We start from the raw sequence: 12,366 nt of genomic DNA on the forward strand, positions 1-12,366 counted from the left end.
TTTTTGAAATGCTTCAAAAGCTACTGATATATACTTTGTAGCGAAGATAATTGCTTCTCTTCTGACCTATCTAAAATTAGGATTTGCTTTTTCATTGCAGAATCTGTTTTTCTGCTTTAGGACTGAAAAACTGAATAGGATCTCAGCTATTGAGTTTTATTAAGCTTAGAAAGTAAGGCATTAAGATCTTAATACTCATAAAATTAATTTCTCTTATTTCATTCCTCAGATAATTAGACAAAGCCAACTCTGCCCACTTACTTTACTTACTCCTTGCTATGGTTTATAAAGGTTCACTTTATTATTACTTACTCAAAGCTTCACATATCACCCCACCTTATTTTCTGAACATATCAGGCAAGATTATCTTTATTTTATAGTTTTTTTCCTTTCTACTGTGAAAAGCCATTTATTAATTGTATCCCAGCTGCCCTAGACATCTCCACTATTTCTTAATACCCTTCTTGAAGCCTAAATTATGTATTAATCATTCTTAGAATTATAGATATTTTTAAAGGTAATTTTATTTTTCCATCCTACCTTGATCTAGGCCAAGTATTGAATTTAAGGTAAAATAAATCGGACAGATGCCATTAATGAGATAATATGGAGGTTTTTAATTTTCTAGAGATTCTAAAAAGTTAATGAAGTTTTAAATTATAGTTTGCCAAAGGCATTTTAGAAGGTTAAAAATTGTTCATATCCCCTCCCCCAGAAATCTTATAATCTCAATTTAGTTCTCTGGCTTAGTTATTCTTAATAACAGCTACATTTTGTTTTGTTTTGTTTTTTCTCTGACAATCAATGCATATAAAAATTCACTGATATCAAGGCCTTCTGTTTTCACCTATCTTGAATAGTAAGTTTAGTATTAGCATACACTTAATCTGAACCCTCTAAATTTAAAGGTCTTTTTTATGTTATTGCTCCAAAAACACATAAATTATATAGTTTGACTGATGAGAAGATTACAGAGTTTTAAAATTTACACGCTTAATGATTTAAAATATCATGATTCTTTCAAAGACTGTATTTAGAGTCCCTTACAAGTGTTTTGATTCATGGCTCTAAAAACATCAGGTGCCTTTCAAGCTGAGAAATGAAAACTTAAACATTCAATCGTTGTGTTAAGGAGGGGACGTAAGTATAAAAACAGTCCCATGCTCAGAAGAACCCTGCACTTGTTTAGTGCTCTGCTGTTGCCAATTTTTAATTCTTAAAAATCATTGAACAAAAAGCCTCATTTTCACTTTGCACCAGGCCCCATTATAGCTAGTCCTGCTTATAGATACTTTTTCATTTAATCCTCACAATAATCTTATTTCTCTTTTACAAATGAAGAAACCAAAGTACAGAGAAAGTAAATAACTTGTGAAAGATATAATTGGTCAAGCTGAAATTTTAAACCAGATTTGACTGACCCAGATTCCAAGTTCTGTGTCCAATCTTGCTATTAAATTAGCAACACAATCTCAGACACTTGCTTGCTGTGGCCTCAGTGTCCCCTTCTATTAACGATATTAATTAAACCTGCTTCAGCTATAATTCAGAATTATAGAACTGCCTTATGACTTAAACTCACATGAATACTTCCAATCCTTTGGAAAGCAAAAAGTATTAAACAAATGGAGAGTTTTATTATTAACAAAACCATACCTCTGTATCCTTAATATGACCTAAAGAACTAATGCATTTCTAATCTGACTAAAATAAGTTCCGTATCGCAATGAAAATATGTAATAAATGCTGCCACTAATGACATTGAATAAATTAAAATAACTGTCATTTTTTACTTAGCCAGAGTACTTAACTTTGTTTAGCCATTATGAAACACTTAGTAGACTTTGATGTTACTGCCCAATGTTAAAACCATGTCAGCTTTCACACTACCCATCACAGTAAAACAGGCAAGTATAAATAAATAATTCATTAATTAGAAAATAATAAAATGGCAAAATACCCAAGAACTGTAATTTAATGTACTTATTTTTACATGTTTATTTTTCATAGACATTATCAAGCCTGTTTTCAACTCTAGGATTAAATGAAATAAAATATATGGCCCAGAGGGTATTATGCTAAGCAAAGTAAGTCAGAGAAAGACAAATACCATATGGTTTCACTTATATGTGGTCTCCAATACAACAAATGACAAAAATGGACTTATAGAAACAGAGATCAAACTGATGGTTGCAAGAGAGGTGGGGCTTGGGGACAGGTGGAAAAGGTAAAGGGAATATAGTCATTAATATTTTGATAAGTTTGCATGGTGACAGATGATTACTAGACTTAGTATGGTGATCACATTGTAAAGTACATGTAAAATCATCTGTTTTATTGAACACCTGAAACTAATATAATATTGTATACTACTATTCTTAAATTTGAAAAATATTTTAAATAAAAATAAAGAAAGAAATTATATATAGAAGTGATTTTTAAACCATAAAGTGCTACCCAGATTCAAGGTACTAATTTCTACAGACTAGAAATCTGACTTTTAATATTGAATGTTCTTTTTAACAAATTATCTATAACACAAAACCATGTACATGTTACTTGAAGTTTATTATCAGGGAATTTTACTTAGAAAAGGGATTTTAATGTATAAACCATTTTGATTATTGACAAACATAATAGAGGATAAGAATCAGAGTTGTATTAAGTAGTAAACTGAAGAAAGCCAGAAAATGAAGGCTTGACTCTTGTTCTGCATGAAAAAAACTCTTAGCTATCATATCCATCCTATCAGTGCTTCCCTTTGATTCTCAGTCCGAGAGAAGAAACTTAAAGATCCTATTCACCTGACACTCCCCTTCACAATATAATAATATTTTATATCCGTTGTTCTCAACCTCACCTGTACATTAGAATTTGTTCAAGAGATTGAAAAAACACTGATGCCTTGGCCTAATCCCCAAGAAGCTGATTTCTGGATATAAACTCAGTAGTGGGGATTTTTGAAACTCCCCTGGTGATTCTATTGTATAGGCAAGGCAAGAAACAATATTTATAATATTCTGTAGTTCAACAATGTGTCAGCTGAATAATATATTGTTATCACTATTTCAAATATATATAAATTGTGCATAACCTGTTGAATACTTTTAAAAGAAACTAAGAATAATTTGGTGTTTCTCTTTTTCAAATGTATAATCCAAAGCAAAGTGTATTTATATATATGGAACATATAGATACCAAAGCAGAAATAGGAAGGAAAAACATCAGCATGATTATTTACCCTTTAGGTTTTAGTAGGCTTAATCTAATCAATAATGCTGTGATATGGGGAAAGCTATTTCTATTTTATTGGCTAGAAAACTAAGATTCAGGGGTCTTAACTATCCTGCCTGTGGTCACACGACAATCTGGAAACTAAACTGGAATTATAACCCAGTTTCATAAGTCTACCACATTACACACTGCAGCCTGTGACACCATAGCCAACAAAGAGGTCAAGAGTAAGCCCACGCTGAAAGAATAAAAGAGTTGAAAAATATACGCATGAGTCCATGTCTGCCACAGACATGAGTTCATACCCACTAGTTGGCGTAACATATCAGGATGGCAAGAACTGCATAGCTGTCTTCTGACAGTTAATTTGAATACACTTTCAAACTAAAGTTTGTGCCTGAAAGAGAATTTATAAGATTACATTAGAAATACATTAGAATCAGCCTCCATGAGTTATACAAAGTGATTCACATCCATCGTAATAAGGAGGGGGATAGGGTGGGGGAGTAAACCTTTTCTCTTGTTCTTGCTACTAGGTTTTAGAGCATTGAGAGACCAAATTAGATCACTACCTCTAGAGATTATAGATGGTGACATCATAGGGCTGCACTGCTACATAACAATCCATTTTGTCCTGAGCCTCTCTAAGATAGACCCAATATTTATTAGAGCGAGATTAACATAGATCAGAAGCATCAAATGAAGTCAAATGATGAGAACAAACTCTGAGAGAAGCAAATACACCATTGACTACCAGGCTGTTGCTTATACCTGCAGCTAGAAACTTCATTCATCACTATCAATTATCTTAATAGATAAGTGAAATGCTGATTCTTATTAAATAAACTATTCATTTACCTCTAGATCTGACCTTTTGTTAGAACACTGTATTTCTTCTTTGCTAATTCTCTTTAGTTTCAGACTGTTTCTTAGCTGTGAGGTATTCTTTCCTCTTACATTTTATGCCCCCTTTGGGCCTTACCAGGCAGATGGAAGTCCTCATATATGAGATGAATATTCTTGCTGACACGCTTTATAAGTCACAGCACAAGTTATTAGCCATACCAAAGCATACCCAAGGGTAATTTAGCTTCAGATAGAATTTATGGTTGTTTGCCACATTTATAAAACCACAGTGTTATCTTTATTATTACTACTATTAAAAAATATATTGAGGCATTTCTTCATATACTTGGCACAATATGAAATGTATTTCCCTTAGAATTTTAGTGCCTTCTAGATTGACAATATTATAAAATAGATATAGTCACTATCTTGAAAAAGAAGGACTGGAAAATATTCGCAACAATTTACTTTGTAAATAAAATCAGTTGCATATGTTTCCTTTCAGGTTTTATAATGGCCTGGGGAAAGCCAGAGTGATATACCTTCTATATATCACATTGTGGAATATAAATTTTCACATTAGAAAGATATAACCCAAATTTTAAATAGAAATTCACAAATATATAGGAAAACACAAAAGTAAAATGTTTAAATTATATTAGTTCCTTTCTTCCCATTTTCTAATTGACCACTAATAACAAAAAAGGACTGTAAGGTAAACTGGTGTACTGAATAAAGCTAAAATATTCCTTTGAGCTACATCAAGCTATTTTATGTTCACAGACTGTGAACCATATAAATACAAAACTATTGTAAACTGTACTTTCTATCACCCCATGATAATTAGTTTTAACAAATCTAACTCAATTAAAGGAAAAGTTGCAATTAAATATGTCTTTAAAATAAACATATGGAAGAGTACTTATTGTTATTGCAGTTACCCAGAATTTAAAAACTATTAATTAATGACTCTAACATAAAAATCACATTAGTAGATAGTTTTGCCTTTGTGTTGCCAGTGAACTATGTAATAGTTAAACATTATATTTACTATTATGAAATATGACAGTGAATTAGGAACAGTACCATTAAATGGCCAAGCCTAATTGATCCAGTTCCCAGGGACTGACAGTATATGCTGGTTAAATCAGGATTAGGACTTAAGTTTGTCTTCCATTATCTGAGAGGTAGGGATTAAAGGTACTTTGAAAATAAAAATATGGAGAGCATTTTGGTCATTTAAATTTTCCCAGAAGGGGAAAACGTGAAGCTACTTAAGAAAGCAAGCATTTTTAATCATCTTTATGAACTTTTTCAGTATATATTTATATAAATGCAAAATATATACTAATGTATTTCTTTGGATTTTTTTCTTTAACTCAATATTAATCTTTTGCCTGCTAATCTGGTAGCACTTGGTTCACCTAGTTCCAGTACTTGTTCTGTACTTAAAAATTATAAAAATGTTTTCTTCTTTATGCTACATCTGGAATCTTAAGTCTTTCAATCATCTGAGGTCAACCTATCCCACTTTACATGGAAAACTAGCATTTTCACTACAGCTCACACACATATTCCAGCTCAGGATCATCAAGAATTCCTAGGTTTGTTACAGTTTCTCTAATTCACTCTTGGCACTTATTTCCCTTCTATGGAATTCTTGATCTACGATCTTTGTATCAACTCTTACAATAGCTATCATCTTTACCCCGAAGTGGACCAATACCTAATGCCATCATTTTGTGTTTAACAGACTTTCGTTGATGATTGGGGGTTTGAGGAGGTAATGTGGCAGAGAATACAAGCATATTAGCCCTCCAGTCCTAAATATGTTTTGACTGTTCCCTGTCACAAATAATTTCTTCATATTCTTGACTTCTTTCTTTTTTCACAGTGTTCTCTTCTTTCTTCCAAGACCTCTAACTGCCTATCCAGAAGCTGCTGCTAAATCCAAAAGTCTTTTTACTATTTAATTATTCCTATGTTTCACCCTCACTCAAGCTATGCTCAAAAGTTCTCCCCTTTCTTAAACTAAAAGCCCTGCTCTTTCTAACCAATAGAATTATCTATCTACCAAGGAGATGGCTTGTACTACTCTCCTAGGAAGTGGTAGCAACTTATTTAAGTAGCCATATTTTCCCTCCCTCTACATTTGCAAATTTTCTTTACTTTTTTATACAGTCCTTTCAAATTAGTTGGAATATATGTGCATTTTAAGTGAATAATTAAAATAATTAACAACCTTTTTATTGTTAGAAGGCTTTTCATTTTTAAAAACTGTCAAAATCCTGCACACAGTAGTAAATAAATACTAATATCTGCTTACTCAGGTAATTTCACGCTAGTTTCAATCATAACTGATGCCTATAGAAATACTAACTATTTTGTCAGAGCTTATACTGTCTTTTGTGTACCAATGTAACTTAGGCTAACCCTGAGGACTTAAGTGAAATGTGAAGTTTTTCTACTGGGATGTAGTTATTTGAAGATATTTAGTTTTGATATGTATTTAATTAACTTTTTATATCTTTTATACATAGTTTTGTGTGAGAATAGAAAAGAATCCTGGCCTTGGATTTAGTATCAGTGGTGGAATTAGTGGACAAGGAAATCCATTTAAACCTTCTGACAAGGTAAGAAGTGAATTTCTTATTGACAATTTTCATTAGAAAAACACTGTCTTCTACTGCAGCAAAAAAAAAAAAAAAAAGGAAGAAAGAAAAAGAAAACAAAAGAAAAGAAACAATTTCAAATGTTTTTACTATTTTAATAAGCTAGCTGACTATGAAGTCAATTAGAAAATTTTTTAGTACTGGGAAAAAGAATTTACTACAGTGCTTGATAAATCCTAAGAGTAAGAAAAAATAAATTTAAACATTCTCTTTGAAAGAAAAATTGTTTTTTCTTTTCTCCTTTTGTTTTGTTCACAATTATGCATATTTGTAAAGAAAGCTATTCAGGCAGTTTCTTATAAGCTGTTTCCAAAAGTTTGCATGTAAATCACTTATTTGGGAGAATATTTTCTCACAGTAACAGAATGATTAATGATTCAATGCCAAGGTCAGCTGACTGGTATCTCTTTAATTCATCACGTTTGTAAAATATTTCACTAATGGAATTGTAGAACTAAAAGACCACAGAAAATAAATATTCTATAAGAAAATCAGAGTTAGCCATGGCAAAAGAATGAGGTGCTCCTCTTATGCTTCCCCCTAATTGTCACACCGTGGATAAAGGTTCACTACTTTCCCCAACTCTAAACTCAACCATTGCCTGAACATCCGGCATGCTGCCCATGCTTACATCTGGATTGTCTAATCCATTGTGGACCACCTGACTTTTTTATTTTAAAAAATTACCCTGAGCTACATAACATGCCCTGCTATCACCACCAATGTTTAACACTCTCAGTTTGGAATCAACTAGTAATTATAATTTATGATAATTGAAACTCTCTACTTTGACTTCATCACATTTAATCATATTAAGTGACATCATAAAACTTTAGGATGATGAAGAGAAACAGAAATTAGATATGAAGAAAACCTCCACGGGCTCTCAATCTACCTTTAAGTCACAACCTGGTACAGATCTTTGCAACTCACCATTAAAAAAATAACCACACAGCGATTTCTGACCATCAGACCTGCTTCTGAAAAAAGTTCAATGTTCCTACCCTGGAGATTTCTATAGCATGAAAGAGAACCCTTAATCCCTTATTTTCCTGCACTTTTTCTCAATCTTCTTGTTTCCTACCATTTTTTATTCCCTTCTTCCTACCTAGAAAGGAGAGAAAGAAGGGAGAAAGAGGTCAGACCAGAAGGAGGGATCATTTACACTATATGCATTAGGATGGAAGGGACTAGAAAGAAATCCTCAGTGGCTATAGATGGGAGCTCCTTTGGTCAACTGGCTGGAGCAACTATTCATATAGAAGGAATGTATGTGTAATTAGGGGAATGACAGTTAGAAATGTCTGTACATATGCATTTCTATTTTGAAGTGATGTTGAGGATAACTGTTGATTTAGTAGAATTAAAAGATTCATGGTTTAGTAGGACCAAGTGTTAACTGGGTTTTGACAAGTTATTAATATATCTTAAAACAAAAAATATATAAGTTCAAAATTATCAGAAACATATGTTGGTAAGTTTTAAATCCTCAAGTATTGTTTTCTTCATCTTGGACTCTCTTTTTTATCTCTGGTTTTACATCTCTTTCACTAGTTTTTTCACTAAAAAGTTAATAACCTTATCATTATTAAGATAGTTGAAATTCAAAAGATGTTTTTTTCTCTTCTTTCTCAGCAGCATATAAATCTTTTCACTATATTTTTGGAAGAGTAATAAATATTTTAAAATTAAGGATGAACAGATTGCTAAATAGTCAAGCGTCTTAATGCTATTGCTTTTCTACTGTTATTTTCAGCTGAAGGAGATAGTAGATGTGAGGCTTTCAAATAGTTGCCAGTAATTCTTCCACTATGATGAATATGAACACTTTATAACTCTTAATTTAATTTCTCATTTGTAACAATTCAATAACTCTAGTGAGACTGAACCATTTCTATAATCTTATAATTCACTCATTTGGTTAAATGCAACAGATATAGAACTTGAATTGTATAATGTGTCCATTGAAAGATTTCCCCCTCAAAAGCACTTTTCTCTGCCTGATTACTCTCTAAAACACTTTGCAATCTGAAAAGCGAATCTCTATTATTACAAAATTGATGAAGTACTTCAAAAGTTCCAAATGTACAGAAGACTCTCAAGACTGCTCTTAATTTATTGACCACTTTTGGTGTCATGCCAAACATATGGGGGTTCTTAGTTAAAAGTGTTCAGAGAATCTAAAGAGTTTAATTCACTCATAAGAAAAGAGATTATTTTTCTGAGAATTTAGTTACATTTTTTTAGCCCCAGTACCCCTTCTTGTAGTTGTTGCATAAAATCGAGAATGAAGCCCAGTAGCTAAACCAACCCTAAAATACCAAAGTGTAAGAAAATGAACTTTAAAAACACTCCTCTCTTCAATGTTGAAAAACTGTTTTTTCCTGAGTTGGCTAACTTAGAGCTGAGGGTGAAGAGAAGCAAATTAAACATATGTTTAAACAGAACAGATATTACCTGAGTTGGAGGTGGATGCTTTGTAAGAAGTTCTAGTTATTAAACTTTAATATGGTACATACTCCCTTCCAATAAAAAAGTCATGGATTAGAAATATTCTCAGAAGCACACTATTTTACTTACTGTTCATGAATGTTTTAATGTTTTGTAATGCCACTCAAAATTCTAAGTATCCAAGATATCTGAATGTCTTAGAGGCTTTGAGGACCTTCTGTCCTTAAGTAGCCGATAGATTTGTTTCATTCTCTTCCTTTTGACTGATAGGATCTACTGTTTCAGCTAAACACCAATGATCAATGTGAGATAGCATCCAAAATGATTACCTAGTATACAGCCAGTTAAGGAAAGCATGAAGTAGTTATCCCAAAAGGCTGAGAGTATGGGACTGAAGCAAAAGTGAGCTGTGTTATTCACTCTGGTAGAAGTTCCGATTTAAATTCTATGATAGTGTGAGATTATCACAGAAAACCCCATGGGGCAGCCCAAAAGTTAATTGAGACTTTAGGGAGAATTCAAAGTTAAGTCATATATGAGCGCTGTTTTGAGCCAGACTTTGAGAGCTAGAACAGCATCTGGTCTTGCAAACTTAAGTCTTTTTAAAGACCCCGCGGTAGTCCTGATCAGTTATTATCTCCTTGGGTTAAATGGATGGAGCACAGTTAGTCCTGTGGTTCATATCATTACCAGAACAGTGCTTAGTAGTTGAGCAACTCAATCCACTCATTGCGAGTTCATTATTTGGATTCACTGTAATGTAAAAATCGCTTTTACATACTTGGAAAGAGAAAATTGTACAAAACTGGTTAAAAAATGGCCCTATATAATGCTTGCCTTTGCCCTCCTAGTGAAGTGGATGGAAGCCATGATGTGATTTATTATTATAGAGAAACGTTGTTGTCAACATGGCAAGGTGCTGAAGAGGCATGAAAGATTTTGATCCAACAAATCTGATGATAATAACAAAAGTGACAAAAATAATAGCCTTTTATTAAGTTCCTACAATGTGCTGGTTACTATTTTAGGCTCTTCATATACATGAAGTTATTTGATCTTCATAACTAACTTGTTGGTTTAGTATTATTATTCCCCATTTTTCTGAGGCCCAGAGGGGTTAATTAACTTGCCCAAGGTCATGTAGCTGATCTGTGGCAGATAAGATTGGAGCCCAAATTGATCTGACTCCAAATCCTTTTCTCTTAATAAGCACTGTAATGCATGTTTCTATCTGCAAAGTCCACTTAGCCAAAGAGCCACATGACAAATTTATACCCTGTAGAGTTGAGACTAGTATGATATTCTAATATTGAAAGTATTACAGAGCCCTCTAATTAGTCAGAGTCTAGATATTTGTTTCAACAAGTCCTTAGAAGTCAGCATGTATTCTCTATTGAACCTAGATAATTAGAAGTGTACTGTACACAGTGGATTGCTAAGCAATTATAAAACTTTTGGACTAAGATATCATTAGTGGTGATTCTGCCACTGGAAAAAAAATCACAATAATCTTTGCTTATATTTAAATTTTCATAAAATAATAGTTCGTGATTGCAAAATGCAAGCAATTTACCAATACAATTTCCACTGGATGTTGTTAGAAAGAAGAGACTGACTAACTGGATGAGTGATACTGTTATGTAGTAAATTCATAAAACAACCTAACACTGCAAATGAATGAATTTTTAATGATGTATTCACATAGTTCTTCATTCAGGGACTGATACCTTCCTTGCTTCATTTGAGGAAATAGTACTAAATTCTTAGAGTATAAGATATGAAAGAAAACTTATAGCCTCTTTCTCTATATGCTCTAAAGATATAGTACTGAACAGTCCCATGAACAATTATTTAGTCATAGGATCATAATTTGCTTACGATACAAGTAAAATTCCAAGCCTAGGATGAATTTTAGAGGCATGGCAAATGTAAAAGATAGTTGCCAATAAAGTCAAAATAAATGTTCTGGAATTTCAGAATAAATTACTATATCTTCTTCTACATAACTTCCAAAAGATTGACTCCAGATGCCAAAACAGCCTGCAAAGGACTTAAGCCCCTGTTCTTTACACCCCACCTTTCACCCCTAGAAAAAAAAATGGGACCTTTTTTCTGTGTGAAGATGCATCAAATAAAAGTACTTCATCAAATAAAAGTACTTTATGATTAATATTAAGAAGATAAGAAGGATTAGACATTCAGAATGAAAGCATTTATTTGATACCTTTATTGAGGATTACAATGCCCAAAGGCATGCTTGGCAGTGACCTATTTGAAAACGCACAAGAATAATTTTCCAGGTTTGCTCAGCCTCATGACATTGGGTGACTCATAAATAAAAGGTTGGAAAAGATATGTTCTTCATTTATGAAAAAGATACATTCCATATGTCCATTTCTTGTCATTATTCCTCTGTAGATAGAAAAATCAAGAATAGCAAACACATTTAACTAGAACTTCATGCAGCATATGATTTATATTTGCAACATAAATATTAAACTACCTAAAACACATTTTCTTCATTTTGTATAACTACTAGATAAATATGATTTATTTTATTTTTTCCTAAGTTTATTTTATAATTTATATATCTGTTCCATTCTTAATTCTGTTTCAAGTGATTGTGTAACGCAAAATAATTTGGAAAGTCTATGCACTATGTGTAAGTAACATTCAGGAGCAAGGAATATGTATAATATTGTTTATACATTGCATTTTGGACTAAATTTAAGATGGGATTGAAACAGATGTTTTTGTATATAAATTGAATTTTTAAAAATAAATACAGGGCATAAGTTATTTTACAACATGATTGATTATTTTAGCTGCATCTTAGTCACATTTCAATTCAAAGTTCAGAATGCCATTCGATTGAGGACAGTAAAAGTGAGATTTTTAAAAACTAAAAAAAGTATTTTTGCCTATTCTGTTCTTTGTCTTATATTTTGAGAAAAAAAAATTCTGAATCTATTCAGAAACATTGATAGAATGTAGTCTTCATAATCTTTTGTTAATAGGATTCCTACAGGTATGATCACTTATATGAAGCTTTTTAAAAAGGCATGGCAGTGTGCTTTAGCCAAATGGATAATGTTGATGTCCACTAAACCCACATCTTTGCTTAGTTTCTCCATTGCTCTATCTTGCCTCCCTCATTCCCCTA

The 12,366-nt window shown here is 32.3% G+C and overlaps 1 protein-coding gene across 1 annotated transcript in view; it reads left to right on the forward strand.

The window, feature by feature from the left end:
* LRRC7 (leucine rich repeat containing 7) overlaps nt 1-12,366 on the forward strand; it is a 1,130,220-nt gene that overhangs the window by 1,096,858 nt on the left and 20,996 nt on the right. Inside the window, exon 33 of the mRNA XM_039838554.1 lies at nt 6,621-6,713. Within this exon, the coding sequence (XP_039694488.1) occupies nt 6,621-6,713 (93 nt within the window). The remainder of the gene's footprint in view (nt 1-6,620; nt 6,714-12,366) is intronic.

The sequence above is a fragment of the Pteropus medius genome, unplaced genomic scaffold, assembly GCF_902729225.1.
Source record: "Pteropus medius unplaced genomic scaffold, Ma_sr-lr_union100, whole genome shotgun sequence".
Taxonomy (NCBI): domain Eukaryota; kingdom Metazoa; phylum Chordata; class Mammalia; order Chiroptera; family Pteropodidae; genus Pteropus; species Pteropus medius.